General features: G+C 45.6%; 1 protein-coding gene across 1 annotated transcript in view; it reads left to right on the forward strand.

Moving 5' to 3' along the window:
• Ttc9 (tetratricopeptide repeat domain 9) overlaps positions 1 to 26032 on the forward strand; it is a 33915-nt gene extending 7883 nt beyond the window's left edge. Inside the window, exons 2-3 of the mRNA XM_004649310.2 lie at positions 19431 to 19613; positions 24318 to 26032. Of these exons, the coding sequence (XP_004649367.2) occupies positions 19431 to 19613; positions 24318 to 24397 (263 nt within the window). The 3' untranslated portion in view covers positions 24398 to 26032. The remainder of the gene's footprint in view (positions 1 to 19430; positions 19614 to 24317) is intronic.
• The last annotated feature ends 420 nt before the right edge of the window (positions 26033 to 26452 follow it).

Consider the following 26452-nt stretch of genomic DNA (forward strand, 5'->3'; position numbering starts at 1 on the left):
AAGTAACAGAAGTAAGGAAAGATTTAATCGATTACCAGGTCATTTCTGTTTCATAGGACACTATCATCTTCTTATGAATTTAAGCAATTTCTGGTTCAAAGAGAGAGAGTAGTCTCTTGGAACCATCAGTATGTTCACTTAGTTATAAATGTGACACTTCTGTCTACTGGCATTGAGTCTCAATGAACTCTGTGTCATGAGTCTACTGGAATTCTTTGCTTCTGGGTATTGTAAAATTCATATGTAAATAACAGCTTAGTGTATTTATCTTATTCACATGTTCCACTGTCTCATCAGATTTCATCTACCAAATGCAAGTTCAATCATCTCTCTCTCTCTTTCTCTTTGAAAAAGCGGCTAAGTGCTGAGGAGAGTTGACTTAAGCTAGGAAATCCCAAATTGAAATGAATCTAGGCAGACCTTCATACCATTTCACCTTTCTTTTTTCATCTTTTTAAAATATATATATATTTAATTAATTTATTTATTTGAGAGAAAGAGGGAGAGAGAGAAAGAGAGAGAGAGAATATGCAGCAGAGCCTCTAGCCACTGCAAACAAACTCCAGACACATGCACAAACTTGTACATCTGGCTTACATGGGTCCTGGGGGAGTTGAACTGAGGTCCTTTGGCTTTGCAGGCAACTGCCTTAACCGCTAAGCCATCTCTCCAGCCCTTCATCTCTTTTTTTTATTTATTTATTTGAGAGAGAGAGACACACACACAAACAGAGAGAAATAGGCAGGTAGAGCCGGGCATGATGGCACAAGCCTTTAATCCCAGTACTCGGGAGGCAGAGGTAGGAGGATCACCATGAGTTCAAGACCACCCTGACACTACATAATGAAGTCCAGGTCAGCCTGGACTACAGTGAAATCCTACCTCAAAAACCCAAAAAGAAAGAAAGAAAGAAAAATAGGCAGGTAGAGAGAGTGCGAGAAAGAATGGGCATGCCAGGGCCTCCAGCCACTGCAAACCAACTCCAGATGGGTGCACCCCCTGTGCATCTGGCTAACGTGGGTCCTGGGGAATTGAACCTCGGTCCTTTGGCTTTACACGCAAGTGCCTTAACCACTAAGCAATCTCTACAGCCCATCTTTTTTTCCAAAGGAACTGTTAAAAGAGCATCAGTGGGCGGGGGGGGGGGGGTCTTGTTTAGTGGTGGAGCACCTGCCTTCCATGCATGAAGCACCACAAGAAAATGAACAAATGAAAGTAGTAGAAAGAACAAGCATGAAGTAGTATAAACTAGTTGGCCCAATAGTTATGTAAAATCAGAATGATGGTTCCAAAGGTCATGAATTTCCTTGTCAACATTACCAACTTGTCATCTAGCTTCAGCTACATATTCCAGTGCTAGGAATAGTCACCATCACCTAAAATGAACTTTGTGACAACCACCGGCAAACAACTCTGATCATAATAGGAACGGTAATGACAGGAAAGTCTGAAGGGGTGAGCCCCGTTCCTGGCACACAATGGTGTTCCACAAAGGTGTCTGAAACGAATGAAAATGCCTATCTCAGCATTTGTCTCAGATTAAGGATCCAGTAAGTTCAGTCATTCCATTAATGTTTATTGAATATCAACTATGTGCTGGAGACCCTGGAATGTTGCACTGACATGAAGGGCAAGCTCCCTGCCTTTGGTGAACTTAAGGTATATGGTTTCACCTGATGTATGCAGCTTTGTGAGACAGATCACTCAGCCTTCGAACCTTTGAGTCATGTGCTCTTCATTACAGTACCACTATGTGGCCAACTGGAATTCCTTATCAGTCAGATCTTGGAATTCAGAGCCTGACATTTTAGCCATTCACCCCGCAGACACCATCTGTAGGAGTTTCTTGTGTACTAAAAAAATTTGCCTCCTTGAAATTTGTATCAGTTCATGTATTCTCTCGCTTTGAAGCAACACAATACATCTCATCACAGTTTTAAGGATAAGCCTTGACAGTTTTAGGACAACTCCCTTGCCCATCCTCTAGGCGGTTCTGGAACTTAAACATCCCTTCACTGCGCGTGTGCCTTGTGAGATGCGGAGTCTCATTTCATGAGGATCCTAGGAGATTAAAGGGAAAGTGTCCTGTGCCCTGTGATAGGCCACAGTTTTCCTTTTTTAAATTGTTGTGATAGAATACCTGACAAAAAAAACAACTGTTTAAGGGAAGAAGGATTTATTCTGGGTCATAGTTCCGGGAATATAGTTTATCGTGGCAGAGAAGTCATGACTACAGGAGTGGTTTGTGACTGAGGCAGGGAGAGCCTGAGGCAAAGAGCTTGGGGAGGATACAAGGGCCCTGTATCTTCCAGCTAGACGCTATGTCTAAATGGTGCTACAACCTCCCCAAGCTATGCTCCCAGCAGGGGACCAACTCTAGCTAGAGGTATTGAGAAGTTTAAGTGGAAGTGCAAAGTTTAGGTGTTTATTTCATCCACTAAAGAGGTCACCTACGAGGAAAGGTGCAATGGGTGTGTTCTCTGAAGGCTACAGGTCTCTTCAGATATCCCCTTCTATAGGAAGATAGCAGAAATCTGGCTCGATGAAAAGGGACCCAGGGGCTGGAGAGATGGTTTAGCGGTTAAGCGCTTGCCTGTGAAGCCTAAGGACCCCGGTTCGAGGCTCGATTCCCCAGGACCCACGTTAGCCAGATGCACAAGGGGGCGCATGCATCTGGAATTCGTCTGCAGTGGCTGGAAGCCCTGGCATGCCCATTCTCTCTCTCTCTCTCTCTCTCTCTCTACTTCTTTCTCTATCTGTCGCTTTCAAATAAATAAATAAAAATAAACCAAAAAATTTTTGTTTAAAAAAGGGACCCAGACTACAAGTCTTATGTTCTATACCTTAGACCAAAGAATTTTACCTTTGCAGTCTAATTTTCTAATTTGTAAAAGCCAAAGGTTGGGTTCTAAAATCTGTAAGATGCTTTTCTTTTTTTTTTCTTTTTTTTTGTAAGATGCTTTTCTTAAAGATAAGTTCCCCATGCAGCCATTCCACCAAATGGAAGTGGTTCTACGTATCCTTATAGAGACCGGACTCCAAAAGCTATTGTTATATAAAAAGGCAGAGTGCAGAACAGTGTTGAATGTGACTTACCTTATATGAAAACTAGAAAGAGGGCCTGGAGAGATGGCTGAGTGGTGAAATGTGCTTGCATGCAAAGCCTAATGGCCTGGGCTCAAATCCCCAGTATTCACATAAAATCAGATGCACAAAGTGGTATGTGCATCTGGAGTTCATTTGCAGTGGCAGGAGGCCCTGGCACATGCCCATTCCTTTTCTCATTCTCTCTCTCTCTCCTTGCAAATAATTTTTTTAAAAAACTACAAAGAGAATTAACATTTATGCTAGTACAGTATTTGCATTTGAGAAAATTATCTGAAATCATACCAGTGAAATGGTTATGGTTACCTTTGAAGGAAGAGACTAGGCAAGGAACTGTGGGGAGGGGTTGGGAGAGAAGGGAGGGTTTAACTTATTTTAAATTTTTGTGTAATGTTGCTTGTCTTTTTTAATTAATTAATTTACTTGCAAACAGAGAGAGAAAGTGAAGAGAAACAGAAAGACAGAATGAGAATGGGTGCATCAGGGACTCCAAACACTGTAAACAAACTCCAGGTGTATGTGCCATTTAGTGCATCTGGCTTTACATGGGTACTGGGGAATCAAACCCAGATTGTTGGGCTTTGCAAGCAAGTACCTTAACTGCTGATCCACCTCTTTAGCCCTAATGTTGCTTTTCTAATAATATACTTCATTACACTTATTTATTTATGTATTTTGGTTTTTTTTGAGGTAGGGTCCCGCTATAGCTCAGACTGACTTGAAATTCACCATGTAGTCTCAGGCTAGCCTCAAACTCATGGTGATCCTCCTACCTCTGCCTCCCCAGTGCTAGGATTAAAGGCGTATGCCACCATACCTAGGTACTTTTATTTTGAAGAAAAGTGATTATGTAGGTTATCTGTTAGAGAAATTATAAATAATTTTGTTTTCTTTATATTTACCTGAACAAAAGGTAACATAGACATAATTTTTAAACTTTTCTGACAATTTTCATACATGTACATAATGTGTTTTGATCACAGTCTCCCCTCATTACCTTTTTTGTCACCCTCCATCCTGAACCCATTCTTCTTTCCAAGTAGTCCTTCTATTTTGATGTCTTTTTTTTTTTTTTTTTTTTTTGGCCATTCTCCATCATCTGTGATGACATGCTGATGTGCCTAATACTGTATAGGTCTTGTGCAGGGAACAACAGCTGCTGTGGGGTCATGAATAGAATGGCCACTCTTGTGTCCACAAGACAGCAGTAAGCATAATTTGTCTGGATTTCAGCTAGGTCTTGCCTGTCCTTATCACCAGGAGTACCAAAGATGTGAAGAAAACTATCCCAAGCTCCATATTTTCATTTCCAATCCCATTATTGGATTTATTTCCCCATTTGGCAGTGCCCACCACCCCAGTCCACATATAGAGCTCTCCTGGTGACATGCTACCTCACAGAGTAGAGGAGTGTCATACTTTAACGACAGCTGAAATCTGTTGGTAAGAGAGGGAGAAATCAGCTCAGAGCTTGTGCTACATAAACTGATCCTGAACATTAGTAACGTGTCTTTTGTGTTTGAGAAGTGGACGGGTAAGGGGAGAATGAGTGTTCAGCATCCAAGACTCTTGTCCGGCCTGAGTCTAGGATATCCTGCCGGCTGGTGGCTCAGACAGAGCAGCCGGAGCACCAGAAGGAAGTCTGCTTCATCATCTGACCTTTGCTGAACACCTGCCTTGTCTCCCCCACTTTCTGCCATAGCTATTCTCAGCCCAAACTTAACCACTCTGTTCTCAAACATGTTGTGGGGGCCAGGGGTTTAGACTAGGCCCTGCTGAGGATTTGCTTGGGAACTTCGGTCAGGTCTCACCCCTCTGATCCTCCAATTGTATATGTAAACAGAGGGGCAGTTTCGCTCCAAGTCTCTTTTCAGAAGCATCGAACCGCTAGGATTTTGAAGGGCTTCTGTCCACCCTCCAGTCTTTTGTCTCTGGAAACAGCCAGATCTGGGGATGGAACCAACAGACAAGCTCTCTTTTATTCCAGTTTACTCATCTGTGTTGACAAATATTCATTAAAAGATCTCAGCTGAGATTACCACGGCAACCATTGTAAATTTGAGAATAAAACAAAATAAGGACTTCATAGACTCCCAGGAGGTTAGGGTTGGACGTGAGGTTTCTGAGGGAATTATGTTGGGTAGGGTTGAAGGCAATTATAGAATTCTGTATGGGCCCTGGAATCTAACTGGAAGATACCACTTAGTCCTTGTTGATGGTGTATCTTATTGATTGTTTGAAACTTCTGACTTTGGTTCTGACAAGTCAGTCATTCAGCATGAGAACCTAGCTGTGCTAGCTCAGGAAGGACCAGTGTCAGGGAAGCAAACAAAAAACTTTTGAGAAACTGACTGGCAGGGAGAAGAGTTTCAAAGAATAGCTGGTGACTAAATTCTGACGTCACAGAGAGCCACTCTTGGCCTATGTATGACTGGGCCAAATCTGAGGGCATTACTCACACTAAATCAAAACTGAACGTCTTTCTCTTTATTTTTTTAATTTTTTTTTCAAGGTGTGGGCTCACTCTAGCCCTGGCTGGCCTGGAATGTAGTCTCAGGCTGGCCTTGAACTCACAGAGTTCCTTCTACCTCTGCCTCCCAAATGCTGGGTTCAAAGGTGTGCACCACCACACCCGGCTCTGAGGGCCTTTCTCTAACAGACCTGCCATTCCCAGGACCATTGGAAACTTGAATGGACCATTCTCTGAAGTGCAGAGAGCGTTGCTTCCCCGTGTGCCACTGAGGTGGGAGGGGCCGCACCAAAGTCTCAGGGTGGCCTCGAACTCACAGTGATCCCCTACCTCTGCCTCCCGAGTACTGGGATTAAAGGCGCACACCACCACACTTGGCCAGACTTCTTGAAGTTCAGCTGGACTCCAGCAGTGACCCCTGTTCTGGCCCTGAGGGTCAGGAGGATGTATTTCCCCCTCTCCCCATTTCAGTGTTTCAGGATTGGGATCTGTCCAAGAAACACTGAGAAACTTCTGGGTACCAGGCAGTCCTGGACTCTGGCTTGACACTGGGAGTGGAGAAGGCATGCTTACCTGCGCCTCGTCTCCCCACTTCCTGTTGTCTGCCTGAGGTACCCCAGCCCCTTCCTGTGAGCTGAACCAGCAGAGAAAGGACTTTAGACAAATAGCTGTTCCCACCTCAGACCAGCTCTGAGAGACAGCAGAGAGGAACAGTGGGAAGAGAAGAGACGCTGTGGCTAGTCAGGCCTCTGTGGTTCTCTGTGGCAATTAGGAAACAAGTGGAATGTTGGGAGGGGAGCTAGGAAGGCAGGGGCACAGGAGAAGCCACAGGCTGGTGCTGCCCACCTAAAAGAGATCGGGAGCTTCCTTTCAGGTGGAGAATGGAGAAAGCCCTGGCTTGACTGCATATCCTTGGAGCAGTAGAGTAGTGGATTTGTCCCTTGAGTCCCTCACAAGTGTTCCCTCAGCAGAATGTCCCCAGAGTCCTGTCATAGTCCCAAGTGGTCCCAAGGTTGTGCTATAAGCAGAAAGTACTTTTTGGTGTGGAAAGCCTTCCGTTTCCCTTTTTTAGTGTGGGGAGAAGGAGCAAGCACAATAGACTGGCTGTTTATTTTATGAGAAAGAGTGAGAATAAGAGTGAGAGAGAGAGAGAGAATATTGGCATGCCAGGGCCTCCAGCTACTATAATCAAACTCCAGATGCATGTACCTCCTTGTGCACATGTGCAACCGTGAGCTTACGTGGGATCTGGAGAGTCAAACATGAGTCCTTAGGCTGTGCAGGGAGGCGTCTTAACCCCTAAGCCATCTCTCCAGTCCCCCTTTTTCTTTTTAATGAAATGGAAACCAGGGTTAAGGTGGGACTTTTAAAAATAGTTTCTAATTTAAATACATTGTCACTCTGGAAGTTGTTGAAAATATTAAAAATGATAACAGTATGGGCTGGAGAGAAGGCTTAGTGGTTAAGGGCTTGAGTGTGAAGCCTAAGGACCCTGGTTCGAGGCTGGATTCCCCAGGACACACATAAGCCAGATGTGCAAGGTGGTGCATGCATCTGGAGTTTGTTTGCAGTGGCTAGAGGCCCTGGCATGCCCATTATCTCTCTCTCTCTGCCTCTTTCTCTCTCTGTCTGTCTGTCACTCTCAAATAAATAAATAAAAGTAAACAAATTAAAAAAATTTATAACAATAAATAAGTTGCCATTTACTACTCCAAGATGAGACTAGCTACTCTTGTTTGTTTCCTTCTGTGTGTATGTGTGCGCACAAACATTTATATGTAAAATAAATACTAGCCAGCCCATTTCAAGTTTTACTTTTCTCCAGTTTATTTAGGAAGAAGTAGGTTTCTTTTCTCCCCTTAAACCCAGAGGGTGCTGCTCACTGCCTGGATGTCACCCAGGGCAGCTCCACTTCCTCTAGCTGCCACTTTCATATCTCTGGGTTCCTAAAGCTCATTCGCCATTAGACTACCAGGACATTTCTATCAGGCCCTTACCTGTCCTGGCAGGTTCTCCTGAGGCTCTTCTGCAAATTAAGCAACCCCTCCTCAAAAAAAAAAAAAAAAAAAAGAAAGAAAGAAAGAAAGAAAGAAAGAAAGAAAAAGAAAAAGGAAAAGAAAATCCTGCCATTTTATATGCAAAGAAGTTTGGCTTTCTTTTAGTTCACCTAATTTGCAGACTATTGACCTAAGCAGCTCATAAGGAGGATCCTTTGACAAAAAGATAACATCCTGCCTAAGGAGAAACTTCACAGGATTCCTGTGGTAATACACAAACTTTTGCCCGCTTCATTTTTTTTTTTTAACCAGTGTCTTCCATTGAAAACATTTTCACTGTCATTCAAGTATTTTTATTCTCTATAGTCAACGTGCCATTACTAATGTGGGTTTGGCCCATCTCATGGTGACCATTTGGGTTTTTTCCAACACTTTGATATGATGCCATGCTTCCAGAGAGCTATGTGTGGCTCTTTCTGAGACAGGCGTGTCTGTTAACCCACTTATCCCCAAACATCCGCTGACACAACGGGAGGCTGCTGGGAGAGGCAATTGAGAAGCCACTGGGGTCAGAGAAGAATGGTGGGTAATCAAAGCCCCAAAGGTAGTTTTTAACAAAAAGAACACAGTGAACCTGTGTCTGAGATTTCTGTCATCCCTGGCTCAGGGCAAAACCAAAACGTGTTCTTGGGCAGAGCTGAGATTGAAAAGATAGTTCCAGGCAGTAGGTTTCTTCTGCGTATTCCTAGGTATTGAACCCTATCACATACCAAAATGGCCAGTCTGGCCCTTGTAAAGTCCCACTTCCAAAAAGAAGAATGGCCATTGACAAAGACTCCTTCTAACAACAGGCCTGTCATGTTTTTATCCCTCTATCACATCAAGACCAAAAGTGAGTGCTGGGGGCCTTGGTTGGCACAACTTCTACAAGAGCTGCCACACTGGCCAGGTAGGTGCCCTACTTTTGAACAGTTGGCACATGGTGGGCACCACAGAGCCAAGCTGACCTTCGTCACATTCCCGTTTCCTTTGGAAGACTCCTCAGCTTGTCCCAGCTCTGTGACCTGCTGCTGGACAGTCGCCCAGTCACCCTCCATCTCCATTGGTTCCAGGAGCCCTATCAGATACCGGAATTCATAAGGCACTAGCCCCTTGACTCATGGCGTGGTATTTGCATATAACCTACACACATCCTCCCATATCATCTTTAAATCATCTCTAGATTACCTGAGAAGCCTAATGATCCTAGTTCAATTCCCTAGGACCCACATAAGCCAAATGTACAAGGTGGCAAATGCGTCTGGAGTTCATTTGCAGTGGCTGGAAGCCCTGACATGCCCATTCTTTCTCTATTGCCCCCCCCTCAAATAAATAAGTTTTGATACAAAAGAAACATGGGGGCTGGAGAGATGGCTTAGCAGTTAAGGCATTTGCCTGCAAAGCTAAAGGGCTTTGGCTCGATTCCCCAGGACCCACATAAGGCAGATGTACCAGGTGGCATATGAGTCTGGAGTTTGTTTGTTTGTAGGGATTAGTGTTCCTGGTGCACCCATTCTTTCTCCCTCTTTCTCTCTCAAATAAATAAATTTAAAATTTTTTAAATCTTTTTTTTTTTTAAAGTGGATTACCAAGCTCCCACAGAGCCCTTGAGAATATGAATCTATAGACATGGAATCTTGTGATCTCCTTGTTAAATAAATCTCCAAAGAGAAACACTCCTAGATTGTTCTAGATTTCACTTAGCACTTAGACAGTTTTTTTTTTTTTTTAATATTGCTAATAAGCCCTCAAGAAAAGGCAGGCAGTCCCCATTTGCTGTTTTCAACACTGAGACGCTAAGAGGTGAAGTGTTTCAACCCAGGGCACAGAGTGAATTGCTGTACTGGGCACGTTGTATGTAGTCACTGGCTTAGAGGCACCTAAATTGTCCTGGCCACTCCCTTGCTAAAAATAGCCCCCTCTCCACTCCTAGGCTCTCTTCTGTCCTGTAGAGTCATGAACCAGCATATTCAGGTTAATTTCCCCTGCCCCATCTTGCTTTTTAAAGCTCCTAGCTCCCCTGAATCATCAGGATTCCAGAGGAGTCCAATGACTTTTGGTCTTTTCCTCTCCACATCCAGAAAGCTGTCCACCAGATGTCTCTGGGGTCCACTGTGGCTAGGGAAGTGGCCGAGGACACAGCACCAGTGTTTGAGGTTTGGGCATGTGAAGGGTGGAAGCTGAGTTAGGGGCTAATCTGTTAAGAAAGAAAAGGGGCCCTGGATACCCCTCCATGCCCTGCCCCCAGTGCCTTTCTCTGGCCTCAGCTTCTTTTGCACTTACAACTCCAGTGTGGAAAACACACCTGGGAGCTGGGGGGAGGATGGCAAGTAAAACCCAGCATCAAGTGTAGATTGGGAAGCATCTGGAACCACGGGGACTTGATGCTCATTCTAGACCATGAAACAGAAAAGAGAAATGAAAAGAGAGTTATTTTCAGAACTGTGAATGTAAGCATTCATATATGCAAAAGAGAAAATCAGCACTTTTGTGCAAAGGTGAAATTGGGCATTCTGACCTCTTCTCAGAAATGTACTTTAAATTAAGCTGAAACTGTGTGTGTGTGTGTCATACATTATGTATGGGACTCAAGTTGGAAGTTTTCTCCAATTCATGCACACATCGCAAAGTAGCCTACATTGGATAATCAGCTTCCTAAAGGATCATTATGTATGAGAATCAGGATTTTTTTTTTTTTTTGGTAGGCAGGGAGTGTACATGTGTGTGTGGTATTCATGCATGCAGAGGCTAGAGGTCAATGTCAGATTGATGCAGGACTTTGGGATTCTTTGCCAAGGCAACAATACGATATACCAATGCACTGACAATTTTGAGGTGTCTCTGAATTCTTGCCTTATGAATTCAAAGAATGAAATCCACAAGCCAGAGGATATGGTTCAGAAAGATTTTATTATAGCTTAGAGCTTTAGGGAGGAGAGAAGGGGCTTAATCCCAGAACAACAGAGACAAGAAACAAGACGGAGCTCTTGCCCAGAGAGGCAAGAGGGGTTTCGAGAAGTACGCCTCAACACTCACGTTGGGAATTTTAAAAAATATTTTATTTATTTATTTATTTGACAGAGAAAGAGGAAGAGAGAGGGAGAGAGAGAAGGGGCGCGCCAGGGCCTCCAGCCACTGCAGATGAACTCCAGACGCATGCGCCCCCTTGTGCATCTGGCTCAACGTGGGTCCTGGGGATCGAACCTGGGTCCTTTGGCTTTGCAAGCAAACGCCTTAACTGCTAAGCCATCCCTGCATCCCAGGCTGGAAATTTTTATGTGAACCCTATAGATGGGTAGGTGGTTTAGCCAGTTACTCTTGGCTGCAGGTGTCTGGGGTCAAGATTCCTGGAAAAGGGCAATCTTTCCAGAAATCTTAATTCTTTAGAAAGGGTCTTCTCAGAAGGGAGTGGAAGGACTCCGTAAGGGGGCAGAGATAAGGAAGAACCAGGTCCTTCTGACGTTAATGACCTGTGGTAAAGTGTAACGACCGAGATCTTCCCATAGAGGCCCAAGGACAATTCCCACATTTGTTCACTTTGGGGGTACTGTCACCCTTAAACTGTCTCAAGGTGTCTTCCTCAATTGCTCTCAACCTTGTTTTTGGAGACAGGATCTCTCACTAAACCTGGAGCTCACTGATTTGGCTAGGTGAGCAAGCTAGTGAATCCCAGGGAGCCTCTGTCTGCACCCCCAGTCCCCTAGTGCTAGGATCACATGAACCACCGCCATACCCAACATTTTATGTCCATCAGTGCTTGGTTTCTGAACTTAGGTCCTCATGTTTGCACAGTAAGCAGTTTATGCACTGAGCCATCTTCCAAGCCCCAAGAATCAGTTTTTGTCCCAGCTTTATGTACTTACTATATATGTATATATGTAAGACATATAACATCCTTAAATGTTATTGCATTTCATCATCACAAGAATATCCCTACAGAGCAGGTATCTTTATTAAACACAGGAAGAATGCGACTCAGAGCAATAAACTCCCCCAAGTATCTGTGCTAGTAAGTGGCAGAGCATGGGTTCCAGATCAGTACTGGATCTCCAGTCCCAGGACTGATATTCAACAGGCCACCCCAGAGATGCCTCAAAACCATGTGCCTGTTTGCTTTGGTTATGACCTGTCTTGACCTTTAAATATTCTCAATGTCACCTCTCTAGATTCTCTCACTTTATTCACGTTATTATTACACCATTGTTTCTTGGAGTAAATTTGAAAGAAAAGCAAAGTAAATCACTTGGTAAGTTTTGGGGAATTATCCCCCCTGAGATATAATGGTCACACCCTGGGCCACCTTGCAAAAGAGTGACCAACAAGGTTTATCAGTTTCCTGTAATAAATTACCATACCATGAGGGGCTCAAAGTAATAGAAATGTATTACCTCACCCTTCTGGAGGCTAGAAGTCCAAGAATGAGATGTTGGCAAGGATAGTTCATTTATACACACACACACACACACACTCACACATACACATGAACTATATATTTGAGAGAATATATTTGAACACCAGGGCCTCTAGACACTGAAAACAATCTCCAGATGCATGCACCACTTTGTGCATCTGGCTTTACATGGGTACTGGGGAATTGAACCTGGGTCCTTTGGCTTTGCTGGCAAGCACCTTAACCACTAAGCCATCTCTTCAGCCTGATAGTTTTTTTTAATGTATTTTTATTTTTAAGCAGGGAGAGTGTATGTGTGAGTGAGTATAGGTGTGCCAGGGCCTCTTGCTGCTGCAAACAAACTTGAGATGCATGAGCCACTTTATGTATCTGGCTTCATGTGGGTATTAGGAAATTGAACCCTGGAGGCAAACTTTGCAAGCCAGTGTCTCTAACTGCTGAGCCATATCCTCAGCCCAAGAATAGTTCTTTCTGAGGTCTGTGAGGGACAATATGTTTGTGCCCTTCTCCAAATACCTGACAGCCATCCCTGTATCTCTTGCTGGGACTTTACCTCTGTTCATGTTTGTCTCTCCCTTTTCTAAAGACACTTGGATTGAAGAGTACACCAATGATCTCTTAACTTGTTTCCGTCTGTAAAGGCTCTTAAGTAAGGGCCCATTCTCAGGTACTGAGGGTGACGACTCCTACCTGTGCCTGTGGGAGAAAGGATACAAGACAGCTCAAACAGGGAACAAACAATGTGGTAAAGTAGGTTCCTTATTGCTGTGGACCTCAGGAGAGTCTTTCCTCTCCACCCAGTTTCCTGCTTCCCTTCTATTCATCAGGCAAACTAGTGAGTGAACCATTAGAGAAAAGCTGGTGACTACGTGGATTTATTCTTCCTCTAGACTGGCTTCCCTTCATCTCATGCCAATGGATGGCACCTTGCCCAGGTAGTCACTATACCTTGCATACACCAGGAAAACAAAACCAAAACAGGTGCCAGGCTGAGCAGCACCTCACAAGCTGTGGCCTGAGGTCCTGATGTGGTTGCTTTGGGGAAATCAGACTTGGGGTTTTCAGGCTGTGTTCATGGGTATGCTTGGAGCTCTTTAACTCACTGATTCTCTAACTTTTTATGGCCATAAATACCTGGCATAGCCTGCCAGCTCTTTCACATAATCATGGCCCAGATACTCAAGTAGGCAGTAGAGGAAGGGCTTCCTCACAGGAGGAGTGGTTGCAGGTTTGTGGCCCCAATTCTTTTCCTCCAAATTCTTGTAAGCTGCACTGGCCACCATCACCTTCCTGCCCTTCTCAAGCATAAATGGAGCTTGTCTTAATTTTTAAAAATATCTTGTTTATTTATTTATGAGAGAGAAAGAGGCAAATGAAAGAGAGAGGGAGGGAGGAAGGGAGAGAGAATGGGCATACCAGAGCCTCTAGCCACTGCAAACGAGCTCTAGACACGTGTGCCACCTTGTGCATCTGGTTTGAGTTGAGGATGTAGCTCAGTTTGGTAGTGTGCCTGCCTAGTATATATATGGGCCTAGGTTCAATTCCAGGCACTGTAAGAAAACAAGTAAGTAAATAAAAAATTAAAAGATCTTCCTTCCTAGTTTTATAGCTTCCTTTCAGGGAAGCTCCTGTCCCACAGCCCTTCCCTAGAAGTCCACATCAAGTCTCACACAATCTCTAGATACACACACCACAAATATCCATATGGAGAGGAGTCATGGTCTTACAGTAACCCCGTCGAACTCCAACAGCACTTACCTCACTTAACGGGGAATGCAGAATTAATCCCTTTAGAGGTGGAACCAGGGAAACAGTTGTGAGCTTCCATTAAGTGTCAAACGTTTGTTTTCACAGGCTGCTACATCAAAAGGGATAACAGAGATTATTTGGGAGGTGTAGGTCCCTTGTTTCACGGATAAGGCCTACAAAGGGAACGTGATTTTTGCCATGTTGGTGGGTGGCGAGCAGAATCCGGTGTGCTGACTTCCAGTCCAGAACTCTAACGTACTGATGTGTGTGCTACGTAGTACATACAGCAGGGAGGCAACTGTATCATAAACTTTAAAAAATTTTTCTTTGTTTATGTACTTATTTGCAAGGAGAGAGAGTCTGGAGAGAGAATGGGCACACCAGGACCTCCAACTTCTGCAAACGAGCTCCAGGTGAATGTACCACTTTGTGCATCTGGCTTTACATGCATACTAGAGAATCAAACTTGGGTCATTAGGTTTTGTAGGCAAGCTCCTTAACCACTGGGCCATCTCTCCAGCCCTATCATAAATTTTTTAATTCAAATAGAGACCCAATTGCAACAATGTGAGAGGATACATTTCCGTCACCAGTAAATCCAGAATGACAAGGGAGATATGATTGAAGGGTTTTAACTTGCAGAAGGACATTCCATCAGGGAATCCCCCAATACTGTTCAGTTCGACCCCTCTAGATGCCCCATATGTTTTCTACCCATGTTTTCTGCTTGTCTGCCTCCACTCTAGTCACCTAATGATCACCATTTCATCCTCCAAATCCACTCTTGTCTTAAAATTCCAGATCATCATCATGGACCAGAAAGATCTATATGTCTTGCTTTTTTTTTTTTTTTAACTTTTCTAGCTTGATTTTCTCTCAAGCTTCCTGTCGGGCTCTCCATAGCAGCCCGGCAGAGCTTCTCAGAGTCCCTCAGATAGCTGCACTTTCCTCCCCTGCTCTGTCGAGAAAACTTTTCTTGGTTTTCCCGAGACCAGTCACTCTGTTCTCGAGCTGACGTGACTTTAACTCTCTGGGGAATACTTAAAGAGTGTCTGGAGATCCTCTTGTGGCTGTCCCAACTGGCCTCTGGAAGGAGAGACCTTGATGCCGAACAACACACAGAATGTCCTGCCGTGACAACCGCAACCAAATCCAGCCCCAGATGTTCACAGTGCGAGGCTGACAAACTCCCAGTCCTCCCGGCTCAGCTTCCAGGAAAGCCTCCCGTGGCACGTCAGGTGGAGGGCCCTTCTACCCGTTAGCATGTTTCCCCGTTGCCCTTCAAGTGAGTATTTGAAACAGTGGCATACCTGCCTTCCTGCAGCCGCAGCCTAAGGGACAGGAGTAGAGCGCTGGCCCATCCCCAACCCGCTGTCCATGCTCCACCCAGCACAGTTTTTTGTCTGTTGTTCTTGGTTCTTGTGTTGTTCTTGGGACACCTGAGGGACAGTAGCTTGCAAAAAGAACATGTCTTTCTTTCCAGGGGAGATGTAGGCTTTTGAAGCCCCCCACCATGCAGGCCTTCAGAACCTGGCAGAAAGGGGCTGATTCTACCCCCATGCCCCTTCTAGTTGAGTGACTTTCAGCAGGTTGCTTAATTTCCCTGGAATTCAATTTCATCATTTATGAAAGAAACACAAAAACGGAGCCTGTTTCGTAGAGTTGTGGAGATTAAGAGGCATGCCTGGCATATGGGAAGCACTGAGCCCCGGCTCTGACCGGGCAAGGGCAAGACCTTGGGGAAAGATGTGCTCTGGGGACAGTGCCACTTTAGAATTCTCTGCCACCTCCAAGCACCATGGAAACAAGGAAGAAATGGTCAGAAAGCAGCTTATCAACTTGTTCTTAAATTCCTTAACTCTTAGAGGTACCTACAGATATCCCATCTTACCTAGTACATGGGTTTGACATATATGTTTACAGCTCTCCCCTCAAAGGAGGTGGTGGATGTCTGTGTCACGTACAGGTAGGGCTCATCCCACCTGTAGACTTCCACCTCCTCCACACTCCTCTTTCTAACCCCGACCTGGTACCCCAGCATCTTATCTCAATTCCACCTCTCGGGTTGACTTTCTTTGGGCCGCTGCCCATTTCTCAGTCCCCCTGGGCCTTGCCTCTGTTGTCAGCAGGGGCACCACACCCTGTAGCCAGTCTGTCTCTGCTTCCTACCAACTCAGAACCCTGGTCCTCAGCCAGGTGCCCCAGTTCCCATAGGATTCCCCACAGGGAGCCAGATGAGTCCCAGAATGTATCGCTAGCTTCCTTTGGGTGCGGGGAGAGGGCAAGGCTTTCTTGCGCCCAGCCTTCTTTGCTTCCTTTCTCTCATTTTGAAATCCAAAAACTTTTTAGACAAAACAAAAGTCTGTTTCCCAGACTGCCAAGGTCAGCAAACAGAAGCGTGCGTTGGAAAGTGGAGGCCTGGGCAGGAAGAGGGTGCTGAGGCTGATCAGGAAGAGGTCAAACCAGGCACGGGGAGGCGGCCTCAGGAAATCCTTTGGCTCTGAGAGCAGATGTGGCAGCCAGGTCCCACTCAGGTAACTGTCAGTCATATCCAGGAACCACAGACCCCTCCCTGTCTGCAGAGCTCTCACAGCATGAGGCTCAAAAGAGAACAAGGGGGCCTTAGGCTGCATCCCTGAGCCAGTAGGGGAGCTTGTGACCTCAGCTCATAGGGAAGGAGCCCTGGTGTGCCCGTGGGTGAGCTTCCACTGTGGGGCTGAGCAGCCTACTGCGGGCCAGTGAAACCTGCCAGGTCAGTTAGTAGATCTAAGTGATTGTCTTTCACTTCCTCATTCTCACACCTTCAGCTCCTGCCTGGTTCACCTCCTTTTCTGCTGCCGAAGGGTGGGGTTGATCCAGAACATACAATGAAAGATCCCGTCTCTTCAGATGAAGCTTGGGATTTTGATACCTGGAATATTATTAGAGGGACAGAAACAAATGAAGTTAGACCCCCTTAATATTGAAGTCAGCGATTCACCTCTGTTCTGAGAACTCTCCTTCTGATCTGAGCACGGGGCAGAACCCACAGCCCTGCGGCCCCAGCCCAGCCAGGGCTTGGCGGGAAGCCACAGTTTGGCCTCATGCCTCTATTTTTATTTGATTTGAAGAAATAAGCAGGTGTCTCCTCTCCTCTGCTTTTTTGCTATCCCTCTGAAGTGTATGGTACCCATCTTTGCTATTGGTCAGAACCTACTGACTGTTTGAGTGGTTGAATGAAGTGGAAATGCCTCAGCTGGACCGGGGTGAGTCACGGTGAAGTGCGTTGGACCCAAAGGTTCAACCGCTCTCCAAGATGGTGCTTCACTCTCCAGGAAGGAGCCTCTTCATCTTATCATACCCAGCCCTGTGGCTCAGCGCTGATAAGAAAATCCTTCAAGCAAGGATGCTTTACTCAGATAGAGTTGGTTATAGAATGAGGAGCCTCTCCCTCATAGGCACCCAGAGCCTTGGCGTCCTCCTGCCTGGGACACCCAGGTCTCACATATTCAGAGGTGAACCTTGAGTGAGCTCATCACCAGTCCTTCACACGGCCCCTGCTCTCAGAAACTGCAAAGATGATGAAGGAGAAAAGTAAATCTACAAGTTGAAGGAGGTCAGAGGCACACGCCACTGGTACAGTCTGAAAAGAATTATAGTCATGGGCTGGAGAGATGGCTTAGCCGTTAAGGCCCTTGCCTGCAAAGCCAAAGGACCCAGGCTCGATTCCCCAGCACCCATGTAAGCCAGATGCACAAGGTGGCACATGTGTTTGGAGTTCATTTGTGGTGGACAGAGGCCCTGGTGTACCCATTCTCATTCCCCATCCTTTTTCTCAAATGAATAAATAAGTAAAATACTTTTAAAAGAAGTATAGTCATATTAGCTAGCATTGTTTGGGTACTCACTGTATGCCCAGTCCTGTGTTAAGTACAGATATGCCTTCATGATCATTATGTCTCCCCCTCCCCCAGCGACTGAATGAAGAACTTGGGCTCTGGAGTCGGACAGCTTTGGTTTAAATCTTATCCTTGCCTCTTATTATACACTGTGTACCCATGGGAAAGTTCCTAAGTTCTTGGAGCCTCAGCTTCCTTACCTGTAAAATGGGAATAATAATAATACATACATCATAGTATTCTGGTGATTCTGAGGTAATACATAGGAAATGCATAGTATTCTGGGAGTTACTGAGGTAATACATGGAAAATGATGAGACAGGCATCTGGTCCAAAGTAAACAGTCAATAAATATTAACTGTTGTTGTTGCCTCTGAGATTGCTGTAACAGGTCCCACAACCAAGGTGGCTTAAAGTAACAGAAATGTATTGTATTGTCTTATGGTTCTGAAAGTTACAAATCCAAGGTCAGGGTGATGGTGGGCTGGTTCCTATGGAAGGCTGTGTGAGTGCTCTGTTCCATGCTTCTGGATTGTACTTACTGGCCCTGTCAGATTCTGGTTGTTTTTTTTTGATTTTCACTATGCTCATATCTTAAAAGAAATTTAATATTTATTTATTTGCAAGCAGAGAGAGAGAGAGAGAGAGAGATACAGAGAAGAGAGAGAATGGGAGTGCCAGGGCTTCTAGCCACTGCAAATGAACTCCAGAAGTATGTGTCACTTTGTGCATCTGGCTTACTTGGGTACTAGGGATTTGAACCTGAGTCCTTGGGCTTTGCAGGCAACCACTAAGCTGTCTCTCCAGCCCCCTCAGCTTATTTGTCTTTGGCATTGGCAGGCATTCTTTAGCTACAGTCATAGGTGGCTGTCTTTTGTCTGTGTTTCTTCATAGTGTCTTTCTTTTTTCCATAATTCCTTTTCACAGGAGCACCAATCACATTGGATTAGGGCTCACTCTAATGACCTTCTTTTAATATGATTACCTTTTTAGAGATCTCAAACAAGGTCAAGTTCTCATGTACTGGAAGTAAGATGGCAACATACCTTTTTGGGGGGAGGCAATTTGGTCCATGATTCAAGGCTGAGAGACTTGTTCATGGTTATATGGTTGGTTAGTGATAAAACTGGTCCTTGGGCTGAAGAGAGATAGGGCTCAGCATTTAAAAGCTCTTGCTTATAAACCCTGCCAGTTCAGGTTCAGTTCCCCAGTACCTAGTGCACAAAGTGGCGCATATGTCTGGAGTTCATTTGCAGTGGCAAGAGGCCCTGGAGTGCCCATTCTCTCTTTTTCTTTTTCTTCCCCCATACCCTCTCTCTTTCTCTTCCTCTGCTTGGAAATAAATAATTTTTTTTAATATTTTTTATTTATTTATTTGAGAGCAACAGACATAGAGAGAAAGACAGATAGAGGGAGAGAGAGAGAATGGGCGCGCCAGGGCTTCCAGCCTCTGCAAACGAACTCCAGACGCGTGCGCCCCCTTGTGCATCTGGCTAACGTGGGACCTGGGGAACCGAGCCTCGAACCGGGGTCCTTAGGCTTCACAGGCAAGCGCTTAACTGCTAAGCCATCTCTCCAGCCCGGAAATAAATAATTATTAAAAAAAAAAAAAACTGGTCCTGTAGCCTGGGATGGGTAGATGGAAGATTCCATGGTATGAACTCCAGTAGAAAGCGCCAACACTGCTCAGCCTCCTCTATGAAAAAGAACGAGAGAGAGGAGCTCGGGTCCTGCCGCTTTTGCACTGATGGCATTTTCTCTGATTCCTCCTTCTTCCACAGCCTGCTTGCTCCAGGCTGAGCTGGTAAACTATGAGCGGGTCAAGGAGTACTGTCTCAAGGTTCTGAAGAAGGAAGGGGAGAACTTCAAGGCCCTTTACCGCTCGGGGGTGGCCTTCTACCATCTTGGGGACTATGACAAAGCACTCTACTACCTGAAAGAAGCCAGGAGCCGACAGCCGACAGGTGAGGCAGCAGCCCAGCTTGCTTCAAACCCCTCTGGCCACTCCCAGGCCTCCCACTGTGGCAGATGGTATCTGAGCTGGCAAGACCAGGTTGGGGCAGAGACAGCAAGTGAGGGCTCAGGTTAGGTAGGACCCACAATGCGGAGAGCCAGGGACCATGGGCAACTCTTCTCTTCAAATACATTACAGAACTGGGTTTTGGTCTTTTCTTTCCTTCCTTCCTTGGGTACTAGGGATTCCTTCCTTCCCTCCTTACCTCCCTCCCTCCCTCCTTCCCTCCCTCCCTCCCTCCCTCCCTCCCTCCTTTTCTTCCTTCCTTCCTTTCTCCTTGTCTACCCCCAAATGCTGATTTTCACTATGCACCACAATTAGCACTGGTCATTAGGGAAGTAGATGAGAAGCATGGTCCCAACCCACAAGGAGTTTGTGTCTAGTCAGCAAGAGGGAAAGAACAGAGATCATTTTGAAGTGAGCCCAGCATCTTCCAGGAGTCACGCGCTGACTTTTCCAAATAGATCCTATTCCTTACAGCGTGTGTAGACTACATCGTTCTTCTAGATCATGTGCATCAGCTCCCGTGTCATTCGTTTAGTCACTCTGCAGGTATTTACTGAAGTAGTGTAATGGGTCAGGGACTATCCTAGGAGGTGAGCACACAGCAGTGAATGAATGTAAACCCATGTAAAGCCAGACACACATGGTAGCGCATGCATCTGGAGTTCATTTGCAGTAGCTAGAGACCCTGGTGTGCCCATTCTCTCTCTTTCTCTGCCTCTTTATCACTCTCTATTAAATAAATAAGTAGTATTTCTAAATATTCAATCCTGCAAGGCATGGGGATGCACGTCTTTAATCCCAGCACTTGGGAGGCAGAGCTAGGAGGATCGCCATGAGTTCAAGGCCACACTAAGACTACATAGTGAATTCCAGGTCAACCTGGGCTAGAGTGAGACCCTACTTCAAAAAACCAAAACAAACAAAAAACCACAGTCCTGAGCCAGGTATGGTGGCACACACCTTTAATACCAACACACAAGAGCAAAGGTAGGAGGATCACTGTGAGTTCAAGGCCAGCCTGGGACTACACAGTGAGTTCCAGGTTAGCCTGGGATAAAGTGATAGCCTGCTTTGAAGAAAAAAAAAATTAATCCTAGGGAGATGGCTCAAGGCACTTGCTTATAAAGCCTGCTGGCTCAAGTACTATTCCCCACATGAAGCTGGATGTAAAAAGTAGTGCGTGCGCCAGGCGTGGTGGCGCACGCCTTTATTCTCAGTACTAGGGAGGCAGAGGTAGGAGGATCACCATGAGTTTAAGGCCACCCTGAGACTCCATAGTGAATTCCAGCTCAGCCTGGACTAGAATAAGACCCTACCTCAAAACCCATGCCCCCCCCAAAAAAAGGTAGTTCATGCATCTGGAGTTCATTTGCAGGGACAGGAGACCCTGGCACAATTGTACACATACCCACAAACACACACAATGTGTGAAAATAAATAAATACATTTAAAATATTTTTTTTATTTATTTGAGAGAAAGAGGAGGGCGGAGGGAGGGGAAGGGAGAGAGAGAGAAAAAAAAAAAAAAAAGAAAGAATGGGCGCACCAGGGCCTCCAGCCACTGTAGACAAACTACAGATGCATGTGCCCCCTTGCGCATCTGGCTTATGTGGGTCCTGGAGAATTGAACTGGGATCCTTTGGCTTTGCAGGCAAATGCCTTAACCGCTAAGCCATCTCTCCAGCCATGTAAATGCATTTTTTAAGTTTAAAAATACAATCCTGGGCTGGGGAGATAGCACAGTTAGTAAAATCATTGCTTTGTAAGAATGAGGACCTGAATTTGATCCCCAGAATCCATATAAAAAAGCTGGGTGTGGAGGTATGTTTGTAATCCCAGTGTGGGGAGCCAGAGATGGCAGACCCTGGGGCTCACTAGCCTCGTTGGCAAGTTCTAGGCCAGTGAGAGACTTGGTCTCTTAAAGGTGGACAGCACCCAAGGAACACCACCCAAGGTGATTTTCTGACCTCCACACGCATGTACGTGCATATGCAAATCACATACACAAACACACATGCACACAAATACAATCCTTTGTCAGGCATAGCAATGCACACCTGTAATCCCAGCACTTGGGAGGTGGAGGCAGAAGGATCAAGAGTTCAAGGCCTTAGGCTGGGCGGGTGGTGCACACCTTTAACCCCAGCACACAGGAGGCAGAGGTAGGAGAATCACTGTGAGTTCAAGGCCAGCCTGAGGCTACCTCAAGGCCATCCTCAGTTCCCTAGTAAATTCAAGGTCAATATGAGCTACATGAGACTATCTCCAAAATCTGCCCCCTGCTAAAAAAAAAAAAAAAAAAAAAAAAAAAAAATGCAGTTTTTCTTCCAATATGTCTTTAAGAACTTTGGTATCAGTTTGTAAAATGTCCAAACATATACTTTTTTTCTTTCTATTTTTTATTTTATGTATTATTGGGAGTTTTTATATATAAGTTATGTTCTGCCAGTTATACCATAAGGACTAGGCTCACTCAACAGAATTTTCTTGAGCACCTTCTATATATACCAGTACCTTATGCCTGACTGTTTTGAGCATGATGCAATATTCATTTCAGCTTCTGGAAGTAGATGTGCAGGTAGCAATGGGACTCATGTACTCTGGTATGTGCAGAGCTAAGCAATTGTTGCATGGCATGCCCTGCTTGCTAATTTAAGGGTTGAAGTTGTGTGTGTGGGTGAGGCGCAGGGGGATGTCCCAGTTGTGAAACGTTGTCTGATCCTATTTATAAACACAAAAATGACGATAGAGCAAAGTCATTTTAAGCTCCAAGTTAAAAAATTATAGAGAGAGAGTCAACTCATCTCTATTGATCACTATATTAAGTACTTTTAGATCTATCTATTTTGGTCTTTACAGCAATTTTTTTTGAGAAAGGCATTATGGTCTCTAGGAGAGGCAGGCTTTTGAGGCACACATACAAATAACTGTGTGATTCCTTGGGCATTGTGCTTAATTCCTGCAGGCTCCAGTCTTCTTGTTATTACAGGGAGGGTAAGTACACACACCTTGCAGGATTGTGGTGGGGGATGGATGGGACCAGTGAGGGTTAAGAAACCTACTACGAGATGGGAATGGTGGCATGCACCTTTAATCCCCCACTCGGGGCTGAGGTCGGAGGTTTGCCATTAATCTGAGGTCAACTTGAGTAAGTGCCTGGGCTAGAGGAGAACCTGCCTTAAAAAATAAATTTAAAAAATTAATTAAAAAAAATAGCACAGGCACATGTAGTCCCAGCTATTCTGGAGGCTGAGGCAAGAAAATCACGTGATCCCAGGAGTTTGAGGCTATTTTAGGCAACATAGTGAGTTATTCCACCTCAGAAACAGTTTGTTTTTGTTTTCTTGTTGAGACAAGGTCTCTTTTTATTAATATCTCATTTATTTATTTGCAAGGAGAGAGAGAAAGAGAATGTGTGCACCAGGGTCTCTAGCCACTGCATAAAAACTCCAGATGCATGCACCACTTTGTGTACCTGGCTCTACACGAGTCCTAGGGAATCAAACCTGGTCATTAAGCACTGCAGGCAATTTAAACTGCTGAGCCATCTCTCCAGCCTGAGACAAGATCTTTTGTAGGTTAGGCTGGCCTTGAACTTCCTGTGTAGCCAAGGGTTACCTTGAACTCTTCATTCTCTTGCATCTACCATCAAAGTGCTGGGGTTCTAGCCATGTGCTGCTGTGCCCAGCTCTTAATGGTTTCTTTAGATTAATAAAAACCATCACAAAGTAGAAACTCAAAAGTGAAGGCTGGTGTTTTCTTGAAGATGAGATCTACAGATAGAAAAGTCCATGGCTTGCCTAAGGGTAGTCTCCAAGTGGGGTCTCAGCTAACTGTGCTGACATGGAAAACACTGAGGTCGCTACTACAGAGAAATGGGGGGGGGAGCCAGGCGTGGTGGCGCGTGCCTTTAATCTCAGCACATGGGAGGCAGAGGTAGGTAGGTCGATATGAGGTCAAATCACCCTGAGACTACATAGTGAATTCCTGGTCAGCCTGGCCTAGAGACCGAGACCCTGCCTTGAAAAGCAAAAATAAATAAAATAAAGTAAAATAAAATAAATAGAAATTGGGGGAGGGGGTGGAGGAACCCACCTCTCTCCTATTTGGCTCCTAGATCATAGTGACCTGTGCATACTTGCTATAGTACTTTGCTGGGTCTGAATACCAGACTCGAAGCAGCTTGTGGAAGGAAAGGGTCTATTTCTGGCTTACAGTTTCCAAAGGAAGTTTCTAGAAAGCATGGTAAGCACAGACAGCTGACATGACATCTCTACACATCTGCAGGAAGGAAGGGAGAGTGAGCTCAGTGGCCCTGGCAAGCAGGGCTGGACATAAAATCCTTGAACCCCCCCCCCAACCCAGCGAGATGGCTTCAAGGCTCCACCTCTCAAGGGTTTCACCAGCTGGGGACACATATGAGGCTTAATCCCAAACACATGAGGCTGTCAAACGCCGTACTTGAGAAGGAGAGGCTGTAGGGAGAGGTGTGTCTCGCTCAGGCAACACCGTGGAAAGCTGAAAGGGACCTTATTTGAGTAAGCGTGGCCTGTCCCTGAGCTGCAGACCCAGCTCTCGTCCCGCTCAGTGAAGACACCACCATGGCCCTCACTGGCTGGTCTCTGAGGGGTGTTTTCTCTCTCCACAGACACCAATGTGGTTCGGTACATCCAGCTGACAGAGATGAAGCTCAGCAGGTGCTCCCAGAGGGCCAGAGAGAGCCTGTGAGGAGGAGGCCGCCCCAGAGCCGCGGCCCGGCCTGACTGGTGGAGAGCGCTCCCTGGGTTCTGTCCCTTTCTCCCCATGCCTCCCTCCTGTTGCTCCCCAAACATTTGTGTACTCCCAGTGAGAAAGGAAGGTGAGCGGCACATCTGGAACGGAGAGCGCTGCCCAGATGTGGAGACATCCTCTTCTCTTACAAGTCAGTGACTGGGGGGGGGTGCCTAAACCCCGTTGGAACCCCTGGGGAGGAGTCTCACGGGCTGGGAATGGTACCGTGGCTTGGACTCGGGCCAGGGCTTCTGATGGGCAGAGTCTGGCAGGTGTGCCATCCCAGAAGCAGCAGGTATGAATGCCACAGTATGAACCCTTCTACACCTTCCTGATGGACCAGACTATCTTGAGGCAACCGAAGCACATCCAGGGCCAAGATAAACACAGGAAGCACTGTCTGAGTCAAGGCCGAGACTGAATTTGTGCACTGGAGTTCCCCACACCAGTCACCTTAGCCGTGGCCACCCTCCCTCCCTCGACTCGCTTGGCTTTCCTCTCTAGCGCGTCTCTGCCAGGGTTCACATGCCATCAAGGCCTACTCGCAGTGCCCTTTGGTGAGCACGCATACCACTCCCCCGCTCTGTGGCCAGCAGGCAGCTGGGACAACAGAAGGACAGGGTGAAGTGGGCCCAGGGTTGGGACACAGCAGACTGTGTAGGTGACAGGGGAGAGAAAGATGATGTCTGAGGGAAAGAGCATGTCTAGGATGATGACTGAACTGTGGGCTACTTAGGAATAAATAATGATAATGAGAGGCAGCAGATCCTGACATTTCTCCCAGAAGCGGTCCATGCCCTCGGGTTTGCTCCCAACCCGACCCTCAGGCATGGTTACTTACATCCGGGCAGGACAGGCCTTCCCCCAAAGCCACTGACCATTTGTCCAGGACTATATATATATATATGTGTGTATGTGTGTGTGTGTGTGTGTGTGTCTACACACACACACACACAATGTATATGTTGGCCACAACCCTTGTGCTTCTAGGAGTGGAGATGTCCTCGGGACTTGGCTCTGTGAGAACTTGTACAGGACTTTTTTTTTTTTTTCCACAAAATTATCCAAACTCAGTATCTAGCACATAGAATGGATTCAACAAACATTTGTTGAACGAGTAAATTATGACTGCAGACTGACTCTTTTCCTGCCTTAAACAAATGTGATCCCAGCCTAGTCTCCTAACATCTACGCTCTTTCGGCTATGCTGTATTGCTTCAGTCAGACAAGGAACATTTACTGAGGGCTTACTGTTTGCCCACCACAGTGCAATATGTTGTGGGACATAGGATGTAGTCTCAGTGTCCAAGGAGATAGAAGAGTTGCAAAATGTGTATGAGATCAATAGCAATGACACCGTTAATATATATATATGTGTATGTGTGTGTGCGTGTGTGTGTGTACATATATATATATATACATATATATTTGTATGTGTATAAATATATATATGTATGTATGCTTAAATGTGTAGAAGGCACCCTTTGTGTATTTTTCGTGTGATTTAGTGAGACAATATTGTACAAAATTAAAATATATACAGATGCAATAATGTTAATAGGATTTATTAAATGCACTATCTTCAGATATTTACATGGACAATCTCATTTCTTTCGTGTAATTCTTCTGTGAGATATCACTTCCATATGATGGATAATAAAACAGAAAGCCAGGAAAATTAACTATCTCAAGGTAGCATGGCCTTACCAGACGTAGCTAGGATTTGAACCAGGTCTTAACTCCAGAGCTCTAGCTAGTAACTCTCCTGTGCTTTGTTGCCTCTCTGTGCACCTGTTTTGTTGGATAGTTACAACTGTGTAAGGGCAGGACAATAGGACAATCTGCATTGAGCTGAACCACGTTCACCATACCAATGGCCTCCTCTGACAGTTACACAAAGCAGGAGAAGATCAGAGGCCTGAAGAGTCCTCCTGGTTGAGCAATGACCAGCCAGGAGAAGATAATGAGACCCGGCAGTTACGTCTACATGTCAGCCATTCTACTCGATGGGGC

The sequence above is a fragment of the Jaculus jaculus genome, chromosome 7 (assembly GCF_020740685.1).
Source record: "Jaculus jaculus isolate mJacJac1 chromosome 7, mJacJac1.mat.Y.cur, whole genome shotgun sequence".
NCBI lineage: Eukaryota > Metazoa > Chordata > Mammalia > Rodentia > Dipodidae > Jaculus > Jaculus jaculus.